Raw genomic sequence first — 21347 nt, 5'->3', positions numbered from 1 at the left:
GAGCCTGTAAAGGGCTTGACTCTTCCGTAGTTGTTGAAGGTGCTGTGTTGGAAACCACCTACATAGCATGGGAGGTGTGTAGCACAGCAAGTGACAAATGTTAGGGAGCTCTGAGGTGTACATCCAGAAGAGCTCTATGTAACTAAAGCAGGTATTGACCGTTCTCTTGGTCGGTGCAAAGTAAGTTTTGGGCCTGTATAGAAAGGTGTGTTAACTTAGGTTTTGTAATTTTTCTGTCAAAGATGAAAAGTTTAAAGTAATGTAAATAAGCCTGATAACGGCTAAGTAAAGTTCCGTTGGGGTTTTTTTTGAGTATTTCACTTACAGCTCTTACAAGCTCCAATTTGTTGTACAGATATTTATTCAGTAATATGTGTACTTTTTATGGAAAATAAGATAAATTTGCATATTTTTAATTTCTTTGCATGTAAGTGTATGAATGAGAGATAGAGCGAGTGGGACATAATTGCAGTGTGAAGGGCTGACACAACAGTTGGTGGTTTTTTTAAAGGCTCAATTCCTGGTTGAATTTACATGTTCATTCTCTGTAAAAACAAACCTCCTGAACAGACACTGGATATGTAACTTAAAGAACCATACCTCCCGTTTCATTTTTATAGAGTTAAGTTAGAGCAAAACATGGAAAAGTTTGGTTACATACTTTATTCACTGATTAAAACATGCAGTTTGCTTCATTTAAAGTGCTTTCAGCTCTATAGCTTAATTCTGAGGATTTAAGTCTTGCTTTCCTTGACAATGAATTAGTTTCAGCTTCAGGTGTGTGCATCCTGAAGTGTGATTCCATTGTGGTAAGCCAGACTGCCGTGTAGCTTTTCTGTGTTTGAGTTTTTTGCTTTGTAGGTTCATCCCATCCCTGTACACTGAAGCGGTTAGTGAACTTCAGACATGGTTATCTCATGTGCGGTCAGAAGAGGAACAATAGCTGGGGTGGTACCTGTAGCAAGGTGATAGAAGGTGCTATGGAATTTCTTGAACAGATCAAAATGAGAATATTCATGTTGCGAAATTACTCTGCCAGCCAGAGTACAAACACTAGAGGAGACTGGTTTCAGGAATAATTGAAACTAGACATAGAACTGAACAGATAAAACTGATATTAGACCTTCAGTGTTGAGAAACAAGTACAGTGGCATATCTTGATGTTCAGATCTTGGTGTTCTGTAAATTTTGTATTTATCTTAATACTTATTAAATCTACTTGGACAAGTGAAGAAATAACTAAGATTTAGGAAAAGCTAGTAACCCCTGAAATTTTAGCATGTAAGAATTTGCCTTTCTGTAACAATTTAATTGATCTGTCTGTTGGAGCATTGCCCTTCTGCAAAGATCCAGCATGTCTGTTTTTATTACTGCTGTGATAATCTGTATTAAAAATTCTTCCTGGTTCTGTGACTTGTATTTTTAAAGCATTGTGAAGTCCCACCCCTCGATTTGAACTTTTCATTTGTTCTGGGAGAGCTTGAATGTGCTTTATTGACTATTCAAATGCCAGACTTCTTACAAGCCACCTTTGACCTATTTTTGATAATTCTGATTTTTTGTTACTGTGCTTCGTGCTTGCTGTTCTAGAATTTCTGTGGGGACCATCAAAGTTTCTCAAAGCACTATGTGTTTTAAAGCTTTTGGCTATTCACTAATCAATGACCCACTTGTAATAATTAGATGGATGGTTAGGTTTGGACTTTGAAAGTGACTTGACTTCAGAATGCTTTTTCTGTTTCATATGATTGTATGGCTTAATAAAAGTAATTTCAAATTATGAAAGGAACCAATGGTGAGTCTTGTAAGACGAGGAGTATTGTCAGAATGTTTTCTGTATACTGAACTAGATGGTCCTCCTGGATTCTCTAAACTTTTTCAGAAAGGTGCATGCAAACTACTGGCCTTCCCTGCCCAGCTGAATTGATTGTATCTTCTGGGGAAACTCTGTTGGTGCACTTTGTTGGAACATGGTACAGGGTTTTCTCTCTTTTTTGAGACTGCTTCAAGAAGGGCAGTGGTAGGACATCAGGCTGCTCTGCAGGAATATGTTTACCTTCTTCCCATCATCTTAGTAGAGTTTTTTTTACCTGTCCAGTTAAATGAGTGTAGTCAATAAGCAAGTTTTATTTGTTTCCTTCAGAAGAGTGGAAGAGCAGCACTGAATAGTTTACTACATCTGAAATGGAGGAGACTCTGCTGTTAAGTAAGACTGTTAGAATCTAAGTCTAAGCATCTGTGATGGAAATACAGAGGGTGAGCTAAAATGCTGATCCAGACACTTAACAGTTGCTTGTTAACTATCTAAAATAATTGTGCTTTAAAGAGACATGGTGTCAAGTCAAATTTAGCTGTCACAAAGGCCAGGCTGGCTTTTTTCTGCAACAGAAAATTTCTGTTCAAAACCTAATATATGTAACTAACCTTGTAATTAAGGTCAAAGCAACTAATTCCACTCACACTTAGCTCTGTCATACAAGCCGAGGTAAATAGCAGTAGCAAGCAGTTAGGCGCTGTGGTGAGCAGATGAAGCTTGAAATGCCAACACAAGCAGTGCTCTCTTCATTTGATGGTAGATGTTACAGAGCTGTGAAGAGAGCAGAAATGGCCATAGAATAGTCTTGCACTGTGTTAATTATTTTCCAAAGTTTTAAAAGTTAAAAACTGCTGACAACAGTGTTAGCTGCTACCAACTATAGTTGCCATAGATAATATATCTATGGATTGGGTTTGGGAAGTTTCAAACTCTACAATCCTGTTGCTCTTCTAAAAGTTGAGTTTATCTACCATCTCTTCTTGTTTCTTTTCTAAAGAGCACTTAATTTAGGCTGTAGAATATAATACGAATTGCTTACAGTCCAAGCTGATCTTCTTGATAGTGTATCAAAGACAGTGAGCTAAAAAAAAAAAATCCGTTCAATAAGCAAGCTGTATTTCTTACCAGCTAAGTATTCCCAGGGTAAATAGGAAATCTATTTGTACTTAAACACCTGTGTAAAAAGTAGGTTAAAACCCAATGTGTTTCAGAGCTCTGTCAGAGTCCAGAATATAATTTTTCATTGAGGCAAAGTGGTGTGTCTATGTACGTTACTCCTTTAGGTGTCTGCATTGAGTTTCATGGGTTAGCTTGTGATGTTATTGGTATTTGTTCAGAAAACCACGGATGTATGTTGTCCTTTGTGGGCTATAACACTTAATCCTTGCTGGGAAATCTGGTGGCTTCCTTATTTTGAAAACATTTCCTCTAATTGTTACTTCTGCAAAAACAGCACATTTAGGAAGCTTATTAGAGTGCTGAAGCACATTAGTTGAGAGACTGAATCCTAGCAGCATTTAGTTTTTGATAGTAGGTAGTTTTGTTTTACCCAATTGCCTCATTTTATCCAATTATCACCTTTGGAAGCTAAATGATTCGTTTCCTTTTAAAAATAGATTAATATTTCTTTCCCATGTCTTGTTCCTTTCCCCTTGCCCCTTCATTTTCACCAATCTTTAGGGCTTGAGTACTTTGCTCTGGGTAAGTTGCCAAGCTCTTTTCTCACCCCCATCTTCATTGACTCAAGAGTCTTTGCATGAACTCATCTAAACAGCTTTATTTGTTGCGTCAGACTGTATCACAAGGTATTGCCACTTGGATGTCAGAATATAGAACAATTTAATGCATATCCTGGAAACCATTAAAGCCCCTCTGCCTGTTGGGAAGTCTTCAAAGGCATCTGCTCAGCTTCAAGCTATAGTGATTGCAGTAGTTTGTGATAATAGTGTTGATGGATAAAACATGATGTTAATCTTATGAAACTGTTGTCTGTCAGTGACCTCTTCTAGGTGACAGTACTGGTTTCCTAGAAGAGAAACTCTAATCTTGCAGTTGTTCTGCTGCTGCAGGCTTTGGGGAGAAGCAGGTAATGTCATGACTCTTTGTAAGCTCGAAAGCAAAGAACTCAGTTCTGCAATGACACTGAAAGGCAGCCTGCCAGTTGCTTTTGGTTAACCTTCAAATAAGCCTTTTTTCAAAAAGCTAACATTTTTTTATCAGTGTGTGTCTTTCATGCACATCTGGTTTAGATCTATGTAGAGTTAGGCATCTGACTGGAAATTTAGAGGCAAATTGTGTTACAGGAAATTGATTTTCCTTCCATTTAGTCTTAGTTTACTATGACACTTTTGGTTTTTGAATTGTGCAAAGATATTGTGACATCCTTAACTTTGAAGACCAATGCTTTTATCAAGTACATTCAGAAAATTACGGAACTACTCCCTGTGAGATTAAATATCATTTCTTGATCCTCTGAATTTCAGAAAGTTGCTGTAAATAAAACTGATGTAGTTGTTGCAACGTATTTGGTTTAGTCAAAGCAATGGAACTGTAGAATTTTTTCATGGGTGCATACATTTCACTTTTGTAGTAGCTTGCAAATAAGCAACATTTAAAGGAAATTCAGATGATGGCGTGCATATTTTAGCACAGATTTTTTTTTCTGAAGCAAATACCATTAAGACCTATTTGTGTATTTTAAAAAAGGTGATGCTGATTTCTTCTTTTAAATGAAAGAATTCATGCTGAGAAGGTTCCTGAGATTACTCTGAAAGTTTTGCTTTAACTCAGGTTCCTGAGTTTTACTCTGTGCATTGGGACGGAATAGCAGTGAGTCAAGAAGTTCAAACCTAAGGCACTTGACTGAACAAGAAGAGAAAATAAAAAATGTGTAATGCCTTGTGTGCAGTTAGAAAAATTTTACCCTTTTAACTCTGCTTTGATGCTTCCATCGCTGCTTGTAGCAATTGACTTGCTGTTGTATGTACTCCTTCCCCATGTTGGATTGTCACTGCTTGCACCAGCATGTTTGCCATTGCCATGTCGCTGAATTGGAAAACAGTGCTCCGTTCTCCTGGCTTGTAACACTTAACTAACGTTGAGAGCAACATAGGAGTGTGCAGTTCCAGTGATAGCGGATTCTTATGTGGTTTAGTTTGTTTTCACCTGTTAGTGAAATGAGGTGCTTAATGTGTAAAGCAGCTTTTTACAGAACATTGGTAATTCTGAAGTTTATTATAACTTTCTCTAATGACCGCATATATGTATGTATACTTGCTAAATTTTTGTGCATAGTTATTTAGGTTTATGCTTAAGTCTTGCTTACTATTTTATAAATCAGAAATTATGGATGCTTTTAGCCTGAGTGTGGAACAAAGCAAAAAACCAAGATACTCTTCATGTTGGTATTTGTATAGCTTAACGTTGAGTTTTGTGAAAAGTAAGCATTTATCGTGGAGATGTTTATTAAAAATCACTGTGATACTAACTTCTGTTGGTATGCAGTGTAGTTGTAAACAGCCATCTAATTCTAGAACTGCAAGAGCTGAGAAAATGGATTTTGAAAATCATTAGTGAAAAACAATGCTATCGAGAAATTTGTCACTTAAATTTAAATTAAAAATATTTTCTTGAATGCTGCCTGTGCAGATATCTGGCTTCATAATTATCTTTTTTTGATGAAAGCAATAAGAAAAACTGTGCTGGTCTTGATGGGATTTTTAACACTGACAAGACACTGAAACTTTATTGGTAAGCTGAGGTACTTGGGAATTGAGCCTCATGTTTCATTTGGATTAATATCTTAAACTGAGCTTTTGTGTGGACAGTTCCTACGCAACTGAGACTGATAGCTGGATAGTCTTAGCATGCTGATAACTTAGTAAAGAATATTAGGAAGCTTGTGTTAGAAGTAAAATGTAACTTCTGTTGTTCAGTTCTTTCGTTTACTTTGCAGCTTTGGTTTTTGAGGCCATACATCTTTGTTCACCTCTTGTAAATGTCTAGATTGTTTGTAGGAAGCATGAGGAGTGAGTTGAGGCTTGTTGAAGCTATAGAAGAGGCAGTCTGAAATGCTGCTGGATGTAATTATTGGATAAAGTTTATTTGCAGTGTTGGTGAGGACTGCACAGTGGTTTACTTACAGAGTGCACGCATGGTCGATTGGCCGTATGTGCAAACACAGAGAACTAGACAGAATTCTGGGGACCATGATCCAAAGGGCATAAGGAGCTCTAGAGCTGAAGTTTAGGTTGTTGCAAGAAGAGGCAATAGATATCCTTGGAGTGGTGTGGTGCAGGTGGCTGGGCAGAGACATGGTTCCAGTGCATAGGTAGTAAATTTATGGCAAGAGGGACATTTCTGTAGTTGCCAGCACAAACATTTTCAAATGGATGCAGTCTGTGTGTTAGACTTAAAGCATCTAGCTTCCTTTTCTTGCTTCTAATAAAACATAAGATGATTACAAGGGGAATTTTAAAATTAAAATTGTAGAACATTGGTAAGTATGGAGGTGCTTACAATTCAGTAGTGCATCTGTTCAGATAGGGCAGAAGTCCAAGTTGAGGAAGGAAGTAGCAATGACTACATCAGGTAAAATCACAGTTGCAATGCCCACGTCAGATTATATTCAGTTATAGTACCTTGTCAGCCAGAGGTGACGTAAGTTTAGATGGGTTTAGCTGATCCACCCTTAAACATGAGTTTTAATGTAGCATTTTTAAAGCTGATAGAAAAAAGAATAATTGCTGAAGTACTAAAATATTTGTGCAAGTTAGTGAGCGTAGACATTTCTGTTGAAATAGTTACAGGTTAAAGAAAATCTGAAAGAGACAAGGTGAGTGTTGAAATTGCTCCTTGATGGTTTTTTTAGGAGAGGTTAAGTCTGAATAGAAGTAGTATAATACAGTTGCAATATGGTTGATCACTTAAGTACTTTATTCATTATGCTGAGATGAGGCTGCAAAGAGGCATGCTTGAAAATTACATTGCTTGTAGATCTGCTTTATGTTATTAAGATTTGTGAGCAGTTAGTCAGCATCCCAGTAGAACAGAATCAGCTATTGACACCTGGAGTAAGAAATGAAATGTGATTCAAGAAGTATCTTATTTTGAAGGTGTATAATAGTGGTGATGCAAATAGTTCATCCTTTGTTTGGCTTAAGGAGAAGTAATTAAGGTCACAGAAAGAAAGCTAAACAGATGAACTAAAACCTGTGCAAAAAAAAGTTGTTAGCTGCTCAAAGTAAATGTCTGGCGCATTAAAAAACAAACAACCCCAAGCCATAAGTACTCTGGAAGAATCCTTAAAAAAAAAAAAAAATCTCTACAGTAAAGCAGTAAAGTAGGTTTCTGCCCAAACCTGGTAGGTCTGCCCAAAAGGGGATGTGAAAGAGTTGAATTATGCATGAAATCTAAACTGGTAATAAGGGTGGGTGACCTTTGATTTTTTTTTTTTTTTTGAAGATAAACTTGTGAGGCGTTGAGAACTATTTCTTTTAAAGAAGCAGAAAACCTAGAATCATTTAGGTAATTAAGTGACTAGAAAGAGAAGTATGTAAGGGAATACAAAAGAAACCAGTTGGAATGTGAGACCATAAGGGCAGTGGGGAGAGGGTGAAGAAAGTGTTTGGTTTTGTCCTTCTTAGGAATTTTTTTTTATGGAGGAGGAGCATGAGATTATAATTGTAGAATTTAACACCAATTAAGGTGATCAGTAAGAAAATGTAGGTAAGAAAACACTTATTCCCAGTCTTGTGTTTTGGATTTTTTACTAAATGCAGTATGTAACCTATTGCTTAATTCGTCTTGCTGTCAGAGGGCTTGAGGAAAGTGAACTGAAAGTTTTTTTTTTTTTAAAAAAACAGTTCTGAAGTAACTATTTCCCCTGTTGCATAAACTAATTAAACCAAATGGAGTTTAGAACAAGCTGATTTACAACAAACAACAAACTAGGTCAACTTTAGGAGGCGGTGAGATGGTTATGTAGGGAAAACTCTTACCTTAGAAATTATAGGTGTGTGAATATGTGGGTAAGAACTATGTGGTCTATGTATATCACCTTGTCAGCTGTGTTTTGCAAATGTTTTTTGCTAAGGACTCTCTATGATATTCTCGTACATTAAAGGTCATTTTGTGGTTTAATAGCTATTTTGAAAAGCTGATGAACAGGTGAAATAGTGACGAGTCATCCCCAGCTGGAGGGAGGCCTTTGGGGTGCCTCATATTTTTAAAGAACTAATCAAGGGAAGGGGACTAATAGACAGGTTGTCAAAACAAACCCTTAGCAATTTTCTAAGTCTCTCTGACTGCAGTAGGTTGCACAAGGATTATAGTAAATGGGAGATAAAAATCACATATTAAGGCTGGTGTTAAAGTATAATGTGTAAAGAAAAAATCTTAACTAATACATATTTGGTAATGATTTCTTGATTGGTCATTACCACACACATAAAGATCTTTGAATTACTGTAGACTATTCGATGAAAATACCAAGTGAATAGTGTTTGAAACAGTGGATAAAATGCTTGAAAGCGAGTAGAGGGCAAATATGAAAACTTCATCATGCTGCTGTATGAAGCAGTGGCATGTTTGCATCTAGATGCAGATAGTTCTTCTTGCCCTAACTTAGAAACAATACGGTGGAACAGGAAAAGTAACACGCAAAGATGTGGGACTAAGATAATCAGGGGTCTGGAACTACTTAAAGATGTGAAATGTGCCACTTCCAGAGGTGGTAACAAAAGACTAGATATGTAATATACCTGGTTTCAGTTTCATAAAAACAAGTGGTAGTTTTTTCAGCAAGGGATCTGTGCTTAATTAATGATGAATCTTGTTAAGGGCTGACAAGGCACTTCTGTGTAGTAGTCCCTTTTAACAGGAATTAGAGAACTCATTTTTTAGAACTGTCTTTATAAACTGACAGCACTTTAATTCTACGCAGTCATACAAGAACTTAATGAAAAATGTCAAGGGAATTTTGTCCTCTGGCAGAGGAACAGGGAAAAGCAGCGTGTACCTCTCTAGGTGTAAAAGGAATTGCTTTTTTGCCCCTTGTGACTTTGCAGGCTGAACTGGATGGAACTTTAACCAGGGAAAACCATTGCCTTAAAATTTGCTTATGAGTGCAGTCTAGTCTCCTAGGGGACATAAGTGCTTTGCTTTCCTTTGAATGTAGTGGAGATTGCATTTGTTCTGTTTCTGAATATCACTTACGTATATTGATGATGTAAACCCATCTTTTTCAGCACAACACAAATACACTAGGAACTAAAATATGATGGGAGAGGAGGCAGGGGGAACCAACCACACCTTTTGGTGGTGCGCTTAGTGTTTGGTTAGTGATTCACGTGTAAACCTGTTTAATGCAAGTTGTACATCATTTTGAGCTGTACCTGTTGCCATACCACCATAGTTTACCGCTTCTGGAGCATAACTTGGGCAGAGAACCTGTTGCAGAAAAATGTATTCCGATTGCCAAAGTCTAGGTATAATCTCTGCATTTTTTTCTGGAGTACATGTTAAATGCTGAAGTTGGTGGGTTGGGGCAAGTCATGAGCTGCTTTCTTCTTCAAAATCATCAGATTTTTTTTCTCCCTCCCTCTGCTCATCTGTTTTGTTTTTTTTCTTCTTCTGTTTTTGCCTGCAGGGATGCCTGCAGTCTGTAATCCGGGCATGGTCCCAGTGGCAATGCCACCTCCTGCCGTCAACCCTCAGCACCTGTGCAATGAAGAGGACCTGAAATCTATCCAGGACATGTTTCCCAACATGGACAGGGAAGTAATCCGCTCAGTGCTAGAAGCTCAGAGGGGGAACAAGGACGCAGCTATCAACTCATTGCTTCAGATGGCTGAAGAATCATAGATCCCTGCTTCCTGCATAGTCCCCGTCCTCAATGCCGCTTATTTTTACTTGCCAAGCCAGGGATTTAGCTAGAGGAAGAATTTCCCAACAGCTTCCTGTTAGTTCATTCTGTGTGAAAGATTATACCCCTTTTCTCCTTGGACATTTGGATCTTTTTCACTTTCTTTCTCAGTCTGTACATACTCGGTTTAGCTTATGTCCTACAATGTAACATTGAAGCATCTTTACTATCAGCTGTGCCCTGTGTGGCTGTATTCTGATGGCGTGGGGAGTAATGCTGCTTTTTTTTCTTTCTCTCCCCCCTTTCATGAACTCGTTCTTACAAAGTAACTCTATGCAGTACAGGATTTACTACTGTTGTTAGATTGAGAAAAAATTTTTGCATGGAGGGTTTGCTCTTTGAACAACTGATTTGTTAAAGTATTTAGGTTTCATCAAGCAGCCTATTTCTGCCAGAAATTAAAAGAAAGACCCTTTCCTTGTCCTGTGGTGTTTAGTTATTGCTGTGACATATTCAACTGCTTCTGATGGAAAATTTTTAATTTAATAAGCTAAATTTCTTAAGTTGCGCTGTTGGTATTTGTAATGAGCATCTTCTCTTCAATCCAGTTATCGGGCACCAAAGCAATATTTTATCTGGCGTGCATTTGGGGCTTTATCCTCCCGTATACCGTTGTTACGTATCTGTAAAATCTTAACGGGTCACTTTTAACTCGTGCAGTATGTATTGCTGTCGCAAAGAACAGGACTGAGCTCTGATGTACTCCCACAGTTGATTGCACTCTAACTGCTACTTCTGCATTCCCATGGCTATTTCAAAGGGTAAGTGCAGAAGGAAAGATTTTTATACCTGGAAAATTAGTGAAGCCGTAAACAATTATTTCAGATGTTGTCTTACATGAGAAAAGCAGAAATCTATGATCTGGTTATAAGGCTTCTTTCTTTACGCTGATACTTTAGCAAAATTAGCATTTTCTATTAGTGGAAAAACTATTGTATTTTTTCCTGTAATCTGAAATAAGAAGCACGAAAAGTAGCTTCAGAACCTTTGAATGGCATTATGAGTTGCTCAGTGAATTGTTAGATTACAGTTGCTGTAGTCAATTTAATATTATTTGATGCAGATGGAAGTAAATTCTTTGTGAGAGAAAATTTAACATATCTGAGTTATAGTCTGATCCTCAGAGGAGGTTGGAGGTTGCTTGTATTTATTGTTAGTGTTATTTTTTTCAGATAACAGTTCGTTTTGAAACTGCAGAATCTTACAGTATGCACCAGTTACACCTGTTGGATAAATTTCTGCAGTGTCTGTTTTTGTAGATGGTAAAGTAATGCACTTTAAATAGTATGCACCAGTTCATTTTTCCAGTGATGTGCAATGTTGCTGTTTTATCTTTGTAATGTTTGATTTCAAATACTTTCTACAATAGCCATAGACCTTTATATTTTCAAGAGTTGGAATGAATGTACACTTGAAATCTAGGCTCTTGAGTGATTCATAAGACATTAAAGCCAGGTTTGGAATAGGGAAAAGGGACCCATATTCTCTTCTTCCCTGTACTTTGTTTCATGTCCCATGCTTAAAATATTTTCTTTATCTGCTGAAAAGCTAATTTATTCCCCCTCCTCCCCTACATTCAAGAAGCCTTGAGGTAGCACTGGCAGTAGAGCATGAATATTTATTTTTTTATGATTAAAAGTGATGCTGAAACTTCTAAAATTCATCCATTTCTGACCTTTTAAAGCTGTCTTTTCATAATGTACAATTTAAACTTTTGTTATGAATCCCTTATCATCTGAAATTTACCATTGAAAGCATAAGTGTCTTTATACATCCTCCAATTGGCTTTTCAATAATGAGATTCAAGGCTATAGTTTCTGTGTGCTTTAGTTGAGTCACCACATTTTTGCGTTCTTAAGTAAAACGGGTGTTCTTCAAGAAACTAGTCTTGCCCCTTCCCTACAATCATGGTAAATTTTGTGATTCAGTAGGTGTAGAGGCATTTGGTCTTTATAGCACAGTGGTTTGGGACATTGTCACCCAAAAGGATAAATACTGGTAAGGATTTAATGCTTAGGTATGTCCAGGAAGAGTCCCTTGCTCTAACTTTTACACAGATAGCATGACTTGCTAGGGATGAAACAATTCAGGGAAAATGTATATAGTTAAATTTTTATATTAAAACGTTGGGATCCATAATACAGCTTTTTATAAAAGCAAGTGGTCATGGTTCAACTTAATGGCTGGTAAATTGTGCTGCATCCTATTAGAGCTCAATTTCAAGCACAGAACAAACACCTTTCAATCCTAACCACCAGGAGGGGTCAGTGCGAATGTTGGGATAGCCAGGTTTGTTCACAAACTAGGCTCTGGGCCTCGGAGGGAGGCTCCTGTCCCTAGAAATTTTTTTGTTTGTTCTAGGCAAATGTTATGCAAACCAGGGTAGATACACGCGTTGAAGATGGGATATGTAGGAGCAGTATGGCCAGTAGATGGATTTCAGCATGCTACACTCTTCTTAAATACTGTTCTGGGGATTTTTTTGTCTTGTTTTAATTAAGCATTATAGCGGAAACTCTCATGTCAAGATGTGCTACTTGTTAAAAAGAACACAACACTGATCACAAGCCTACTCAGCTTTTCAGCGTACATGTACTCTCAGTCAAACTGTTCATGTCAGGTTTGAGTTGGAGAGAGTTGACAAAAGGCAGGAGTGTTTAGTTATTCTAGGGTCTGTGAAATGAAGGTTTTGGAACTGAAAGTCTGTTTATTGATTTAAAACAAATAAATTGTCACTCATTACGATTGTAGCTTTTGACGAAATGCTAATGGGATAATATGTGTGTGATGCTGCTCTTCTGCTCAACAGCTTCAAGCAGCTTGGAGCCAAAGCCAGCTGTGTAAGACTGGTATCTGCTACAAGTTAGTGCTCTTAGTACTAGTTTCAGTCCTGCCAAGAGCCTAAACTTGCTGAAGGTAGGAACATTTTTTTGTCTAGCTAGATCCTTGCTACTTTCTTCTCTACTGCGGTTTGCATCTGCTGATGGTACTGAATGTTTTTTCCCTTACAAATGTTACTGCTTGTTTGGTTGATATGTAATACCGTACAGAGGATGTTTTTTGCTGTAATAATTCTGAAGACATTGTTTCTTTGTATTGAGGTCCAGTGTCCAAATGTGTTTCTTGCACTCTAAAGTACATTAACTTTTTCATCTAATTTAATAAATGTATCCTCTAAATGAAAGTGTATTGTGTCTCTGTTGGAGAGCACCACAATTTGAGTCTTTGTCTATAGGCTGATCTCGAATTCAGGTATCGGTTCCTGTCTTCTATTCAGTCTTGCGCATTAGTTAACAAGTTACACTGGTTCTTAATGTGACCTTCCGGTGGGACTAGTACAGTAAGCACTCAAAAGTATTTTAAGCTTTCATCTCTAGGTAGATGCCTCTTTCTGTCTCTTCTAAGTGCTGCTTTCTCAAGAAGCAGGTCTGGAGGACAGAATGAGGCATTAGTGAGGCTGGATTGCTTGAAGGGCAACATTGGAGGGCAAGGGAGGAGGGAAGAACTGTGTGGGTATGGAGGAACCACTCTAGTGTGAAGGGACTGAGAACTCTAGATGAGATGGTGTCCAAGTGGAGAGTTAGGAAATAGACCTCGTTGTGTGCTGTTTTAGCTACAATAATGGCTGGCTTTGTCTGCTAGCATATAATTAATGAATTTCAAAGATTTGGTTTAAGTAGCATCTCCTTAATGCCTATGACTGGCTGCAAAGCCGTCTGAGGTCCTCTTATTTAACAGCATTGCTATGCTCAGTGATTATTAATCAACTGCTAGTCTATGTACTAGTGTATTATCAAGCTAACCTTTTGGGGTTTACTGTCCAGTTCATGGTGTGGCTTTTATCAGGAGTTACTTTTTTTAACAAATGATAGTTGAGAGGAATCTTTCACAACTGAGTTTGCTTTTATTTATTTCCTTAAAGTACTTAGCCCCTACTGTGAAATGAAATAATGTCCAAATTGTGCCGCCTTGTAGCCCTTGACTGTCGGTTTCTATCCAAATTTATGTTGTGAGGCTTACTGTTTGCTTTCACACTTCTCCAGTGTACTGTGAGAGATAGGAAAAATGAGAATTAACTTAAACAAATGTTGTCATTCTTATGGCTGCTGAAGCAGCTATTTAGCATTTTAATATTTATTAGCTTTTTCATTTCAATTTTAATCACCCAGTGATGATGTGGGGGAGTGTAAAGAGAAATCAGTGTATTTTGAATTATTAAAACATTTAAGTACGTCAATGAGAGCAGGGCATCTAGTGAGAAATGCAAATATGTGTTTTCTTAGAACAAGTAGGAAAAATAAACACCCGTTATTAACAATCTTCTTTGCTGCAGTTTTAAATTGTAGCCTACTGAAGACTTCAACTTTCTCTCTGCGATCTTCAGGAAGCTTGTTTAGAAACCTAAGCTGATCTATTTTCATACTGCAGTATATTTTAGAAGGATTTTCTTTACTATCTTGCCAAAACCCAATTAGAGCGAATAGACTATACCTATGATACACCATAACTTTTGAAGTAAAATTTGCACATTTATGGGAAAAGTGAATTTGTGGAAAGCAGTAGATTGAAATTGATCCCAGCTAAGTCTGTGTTTCTGTGTGTGGGAGAACTATGAATGTACTGCTGTTTGGAGTATTCAAAGAATTCACTTAGAACATGTTTTTAAAACACTAAATGTACTAATATGGAATGTGAAGCAGTCTAGGTACAAATGGACTACCTTTATAACTTTAATGCATTTATCATTGGAAGAAAAGGAAGGAACATTCAGTTTATTTTAAAATTATCTTCAATTATAAAGTAACTATAGTGAGTAAAAAAGTACACTGAAATGAACTTGCCTTTCGTGTCTGTGCTGTCCATGTTTCCTTATGGATTAGATTCAGGAGCCTGGCACTGTGTCACAGGGCAATGTTCTTCCATCTTAAATGCATCATTTCTGTAATAGGAATAAGCTTAATCTGGAGCATTCAGGTTGACTTGAAACGTTTAATGCTGTTTTAAAAGTTAATCACTAAGTAATTATAGAAGTGCCCATAGTAGGGCGCAGCAGGCCTGTCTCCTCTGTAACTAGCCCACCTTCCCAGGTGCCTTTGCATAACAGGTATGAGGATCTGCAGGTGGAACCGAACAATGATGAGGTTGGAAGATTTGCCAAGGTTGAGTCGGCCTACACCCTGCATCAAAACCGCTTCCATAAAGGAAAAAAAGACAAGTTATTGCTGTAGGATGCTCTTCTGATGGGAACAGAAGGCCCAATATGCCGAGCTGACCCACTTCTTAGGGAAGTCTGCTGCCTCCCTGGGGCCCGGGATAAAGATGTGACGAGGAAACTTCCTACCCTGGTATGGCCCTTGGATTATTATCCGTTACTGCTTTTTCAGTGAAGAAGTTGCAATAAGAGGGCCTTGGGGTGACTGGTTAAGGGATCAATCAGGAGCACAAGGAGTGTTTTCCTCTATCCTTCCAGTTGCAGGGACTGATGAGGGAAGAAACAAGAAGACCCAGCAGATCAATACCTGGCTCAAAGTCTGTCTGCCACCAGCAGAATTTTATGTTATTTCATGTGTCAGTCTACACAACACCAGGCCTGCATGTGACAGACTGGGTACACCTGTATGAAAGGGGGAAAAGGATCTTCGTGCAGGAGTTGTCAGAGCTCACTGAAAGAGCTTTGAACTGGGTTTGAAGGGGGAAAGGGATAAAACCAGGCTCACCAGAGATAAGCCTGGGGGTGGCACGCCAATATTTGAGGGACAGTGTGCTAGTGAGGTCCTTTGGTCTGCCCTGTGATGTGCTGAGTACACTGAGGTACGTTTGAAATGTCCTGTACTAATGCACCCAGCATGAGGAGTAAACCAGAGGAGAAATAAAGCAGATGATGTTGTGGGAGTGTACTATTGACCACCCAGCCAAGTTCACAACACCAATGAGTTATTCTACAAGGAATTTAGGGGTATCGCTAGGTCAGCTGGCCTTGTCTTTATGGGTGATTTTAACTTCCCAGATGTCAACTGGGAATGCCATACAGTGGACAAAAACAGGTCCAGGAAATTCCTGAAGCAAACTGAAGATAAATTCTTGGTGCAGGTACTAAGGGAGCAGAGTAAGAAAGGTGCCCTCCTAGATTTGTTGTTTGTGAACAGAGGGACTCATGGGTGAAGTGGTGATTGGTCACTGCCTTGAGCACAGTGACCATGTTGAGTTTCAAGTCATTGGCAATAGGAGAAAAACTGCCAGCAAAACTTGGACCCTGGATATGGGGAGAGCAGACTTCAGGCTGCTGAACAAGCTACCTGATAAGGTACCCTGGGAATCTGCTTTTGAAAGTTTTGGGTCCATGAATGCTGGTCACTTTTTAAGAGCCACCTCTTAAATCAGGCAATTCCAAAGTGTAAGCAGTCAAGCGAGCGGTGCAGAAGGCTGGCTTGGCTGAGCAGGGATCTTCTTCTATAACTTCAGTGCAAAAGGGAAGAGAATGGACATTGGAAGCAAGGGCGGGTGACACAGGAGGACTACAGGGTGCTACATTAGGAACAGGTTCTTCACTGAGAGGGTGATGGGTCACTTGAACCAGCTCTGCAGGGAAGTGGTCACAGTACGAAGCCTGTCAGAGTTCAAGGAGCATCTGGATGATGCTTTTAATCGTATGGTTTGGGTTTAGGTAGTCCTGTGAGGAGCAGGGAGTTGGGACTTGTTGGTCCTGATAGGTCTCTTCCAACTTGATATCTTTTGTGACACTAGCTTTTATGAAAGGCCATCTTGCTAAATGTACTTCCCTTTATAAAATGGAATTAATTGTGTTCTCAGATGGCACAGTATGAATTAACAAGCTTGCTTGTTATCACAAGATTATTCTTTTTTATTTAAATAAGATGTGTAAATGAACTGGCAACATTTTCAGTTTAATTTCATGGCTGGGTGGTGACTCAGAGTCCAGAAGATGCTTTGTATAGTTTCAAACAATGCAGCTGTGCTTAGAATAAATCTTTGGGAAGCTAGAGATCCAGACAGCTGAGAATAGTATCAGTTCAGCTTCCCGCCTGTAAGGTGCCTAGGTTTTGAGCTTTCTAAAGGGAGGTTGATTTACACATTTGTTCTAATGAATTTGCAATGCTGGCATTTGTAATGACTTCCTATCTGGGCTTGATCATTTCATTTCTTATCATTTTGAAGAATGAAAATACAACTCTGCTTGTTCTAGTAGATGTTTCCAAGCTTAAAACTTTTCTAGTTAATCTGTTTTTAATCAACCTGTTATGTTTTTTGATTGTCACACATAACAATTTGTTTGTTTGCAGATGGTAAGTACATTGAACACCAGATATCAGATGTGCAGTTCCAGCACAGCCATAGCACTACTGAAGAAAATACAAAGCATAAAAGCCTGTAACAGCATGGTTTTAATGGCATAGGATTTTGCAGTAAGTTCAAAACTCCCAATAAGTTACAAGTGGTGTTAGAAAACTGGAGACACTTTTACACAGTTGGGTGTGGTGGGGGTGCTATTTCTTCATCTTTTCAAGTGTTTTCTACAGTGGTGAAGTGCTAAAATGTTTAGGTTTCTTTCAGTAGTAATTTTCTTCATCCCAAATATCCTGATAAAGTTCTAGATTCCCCAAAATCCTGAATGTCAGGGCTCTGTATGATACATATTACATATCAGGCAAGACCTTTTGCATATAGCTACTATTTTCAGAATTACAGTAAGGGAAAACTTATGTACTTCTGTTAGCTACTGGCTCAGTATTTGCGGAGCCTAATAAGCCAGATCAGTGACTTATCTTCCTGTTGGTAACATAACCTTGAGGCTCAGGAAATGGAAGTGTGAAAACAGGAGATATAAAAGTAAAGATATCCATAAGAACGTTCTGGTGTAACTCATTGTCAGGAAGCGTGTTACCTCTTAGAGAACAGAATCCCTGCGCTTTCAGCGGATGGAATGGCGTTATGTGTAGTGGCAAAACGAACAGTGCAGGAACTGCGTGTGTTTGGGAGGCACACACATCAAACTCAGACATAAAGTTAGTGTATTAAAAACATAGCAAGTGCTATCAAATATCAGTAGAGGGGGGGAGGTGGATGGAAGTCAGAAGCCAAAACCAACAAAAAGGCTCCTTAAATAGCAACCTGGAGGCGCTGTTTGAAAAGAGGAGGAAACAGGAAAAGTCACGCTGAAAGGTGAGGAGGAAAGAGAAATGTTGGTGTAAAGGGAGAAGTGTTTTTATCTTGTTTAGTATTTCTGTATCATGCAAACTTTTCAAAATAGGCTTAAGACTTAGAGGAGGATTGATGAATAGGGACCTACTGTTCTTTATTAATGTGGAGCTATTGTTTCCCAGTTTACAGGGTAATTGGTTTAATCTAATCTTTCAAATTACTTTTGGTCTATTTGGCTATTTTCCAGTCCTCCACCTGATTGAATGTTGTTGGTATTTTCTGTTTTGGAAAGCCTAGAGCGAGCATAGATCATCAGTTTGGATTGGGAGGGAAAGGGCCCTGCATATGGATGTTGTACAGGAATCTCGGCCATGCAGTGTGTTCCATGGTATTAATTCTGTCCTCTGACTGATGAACTTAATTTAAAACGTAAATGTCCTTCATGTGGTTAAGTATTACATTTCAACAACTGCACTGACTTATGGAACAACAGCATAACCTTCGTATTTGCCCAGTTTAGATCACCAGGCAATAAAACCTGTAAGTGGTTTTATTTATGATGGGACATTTTACTCAATGAGCTGCTTCAGATTCTCAGTGTGGTTGACAGATTTGTTTAAAAGGCATTATGTTGACACATCAATAAAATGCACTAACTGGGTAATTTCACCATATGTATGCATATATACATAACATTCCCTAATGCTGACATCCCTGTAACTGCCTAGTTAGGGGAACAGAAAAATGAGCGTTCCTGATGTAGGTAAATATTTAATTAAGATAAACATCATAGGATGAAAAATCAGTGCTTTCTGGTTAATTTGGTACCCCATGGAAAATGACAGGAAAGAGGTCAGGATTTGTTTTATATTATGTACTGTTTCTTGTTTTAAATATTATTTATTAATCTGTAGGTCTATGATGAACTATTTTGCTGCTATGATTGTTCATTTAACGTATTTGGAAGTTTTGCTATAAAGTTAAGGCATACATGCATTTTATCATTTCAAGTTCTAAGGAGCTTTATTAGAGTACACACTCGCTAGATACAGTTAGACATAAATGGTAACTAATGTATATCTTCATGCTTTCCTGTTTAGCTAATTTCTCTGCTTTGAAATAATTACTAGATGTCCCTGGACTTGTAATTGTAGCATTTGCTACAGATTGTAAAATAGCATTTGTTCCAAAGAGAAATCTGCATGTTTGTCTCTTCCTGAATATCGTTTACTTTAAGTGAAAATCCCCTGGGTTGTCATCTGTGTAGGCTTGAGGAAAAAAAAAGGTACAAAAATAGATTTCCCTTAAAATAAAAAAAAATAAAATCAGAAGCTGTATTTTAAGAATAGAAAATTCAGTGGTTTCTAACATTTTGCAGTGGGCTGTTTTTTAAAAAAAAAAAAAAAAAAAAACCAACCAACCTAAGCCCCCCCAAAACCCACTAATCAAGGTTGTCTGTTCTAGGTGGTGAATTATGGTGCTGATCTTTTTTTTTTTTTTTTTTTTCCTTTCATGAACACAGTGTATAATCACTGAGGATTGCAATGACATCTTCAAATTAAACTCACAGGTAACCTGGAAATAATGTGGTGTTCAGCTTTGAGAAATAGCCTCCACATCTTCTGTAATTTGGTAATTTAAAGTAAAAAAAAAAAAAAAAAAATCATGCTAATATAATTGATCTCTGCTGGATGAACATGCTCTGCAAGGTTTCCAGGGGAATAGTTTCTGGTTTACTTTCTTTAGAGAAGTGAATAATGACTGTTAGAGGGCAGCTTAAGACTTAAACTGGAATGTTCCGCTGACATGTTAATACAGTGCTTAAAATAGTTGAGGAAAACCTGCAGACCAGAAAATGTTAGGGAAGCTTTGTAACTGGTGAGTACGGTACTAAGAACTCAGAATATAGAGACCAGGGAGGCAGGGGGGAGAAGCGTACAGATTTCATTGGCTTCAGTCTGAACTGGGAGCCAACTTCACACCTGTTTACGGACGTCCGTCTGTGTGTTGCACAAGTGTCACCGGGTTTTTGCACGCTGCGCCCTGACCTACCAGCTCCGCAGGCGTCCCATCGCCTGGCTGGGGTTGATACTGCTAGCTCTGCATCGTAACACCGGGCCTGACGAGGCTGGCTGATGTGAACGCCTCTCGCTTAGGAAGCCCTCCGACAGCTGGCAGCGCTGGTTTGTCACTGCGGTGCAGTTCCAGACCCCAGCAGGCTCGCTCTGTTCTCATGGTGCTGTTCCCAAAGTGCTAAACCCTCTGGGAGCCAGACTCCTGGGAAGCTCTGCTGAAGCTGTCAACCTCTTGCCCCACTGGTCACTGCTGGGGGCTGCCCAGGTGTCTCCTCACGGCCATACCTGCTGTTCAGGCTCTGAGGATGCAGTGGTGAAACTGCAAACCTGATGGTGCGCTTTAGCCCGGGTTCCCACGGGAAAGGGGCTCATTCCTGAGTGCGGTATGGCTGCTTGTGCTGCTGTCACAGCCTGCAACCCCCCCCCGGCACCTGCTCGCCTCCCGTGGGCCGGGCACAGCCCGGGCGGCCCAGAGGTGCCTGGAGTTCCGCAGTGAAGTGCAAAGCTCCCGCACGTGCTGCTCCTCCCCCTGGTTAGTCCCAGCACCCTGCCGGGTTGTGCTGCCCATGAAGACCAGTAGACAGGTGTCCTGGTTTGGGCTAAATCAGAATTAATTCTGTTTTAGTGCTTTAACTTTTCAGTTAAGTCTCCTCTAAAGGCACTTTCTGAAACAGCAGCATGTTTTTCCAGACAGTGACTGCTTCCATAGTGATAACCCCTGATGTTTATAGTTCATACCAAGGAATGGGATGCAGAGGGGCCCTGGCTTAGACTTGTTCTTGTAGCGACCAAGGTCACTGCTGAATCTTGTACCCCGTGTTGGGGTGCCGGGAGTGAAAAGGGTCACAAGCACGAAAAAGGTCGCCCCTGCAGGGAGGAGCAAACCGGATAGGTGACCCAAACCTGACCCACAGAGTGTTCCACCCCATAGACGTCATGTTCAGTATAAAGCTGAGATCACGAGGGTCAATCTCTCTTCTTCGATGGCCGATGTCTGAGGAGGACTCTGTCCTTCTGTCGTCGATCCCAATCCGTGCATCCCTGAATCCAGTGCCTGAGTCCAGCTCCTGCATCCTGTCCCTGTCTGCTGCCCAGTCCAGCCTGGGACTGCCCCAGTGCCAGCCCTACAGCATGGTGGGGATGTATTGTTGTCAGGGTGGGGGGAGTTGGGTTCGGTATTGGTTTTGTAGATGTTTGTACATGTGGTATATATTTCATTATTTCCTTATTATTATATTTTCTTTTACTGTTATTATTTCATTAAAGCTGTTTTAGTTTTCTTTTCCAAACCGTAAAGTCTCTCTCCCTTGTTCTCTCTCCCTTTCCCTTTTGGGAGGGGAGAGGGGTTAACAGAGAGCGTCTGTCATTTGTT

General features: G+C 39.2%; 1 protein-coding gene across 2 annotated transcripts in view; it reads left to right on the top strand.

Annotated features, from left to right (window-relative positions):
* TOLLIP (toll interacting protein) overlaps window positions 1-12918 on the top strand; it is a 29451-nt gene extending 16533 nt beyond the window's left edge. Inside the window, exons 6-7 of one of the 2 annotated variants that reach the window (XM_086472054.1) lie at window positions 3497-3517; window positions 9465-12918. In XM_086472054.1, the coding sequence (XP_086328180.1) occupies window positions 3497-3517; window positions 9465-9679 (236 nt within the window). In that variant the 3' untranslated portion in view covers window positions 9680-12918. The remainder of the gene's footprint in view (window positions 1-3496; window positions 3518-9464) is intronic. The other variant, XM_086472053.1, reaches the window with a different exon arrangement.
* The last annotated feature ends 8429 nt before the right edge of the window (window positions 12919-21347 follow it).

The sequence above is a fragment of the Leptosomus discolor genome, chromosome 12, assembly GCF_034619465.1.
Source record: "Leptosomus discolor isolate bLepDis1 chromosome 12, bLepDis1.hap2, whole genome shotgun sequence".
In the NCBI taxonomy this organism is placed as follows: Eukaryota; Metazoa; Chordata; class Aves; order Leptosomiformes; family Leptosomidae; genus Leptosomus; species Leptosomus discolor.
Note: the sequence above shows the minus strand (reverse complement) of the source record. Positions and strands in the feature narration are given on the sequence as shown.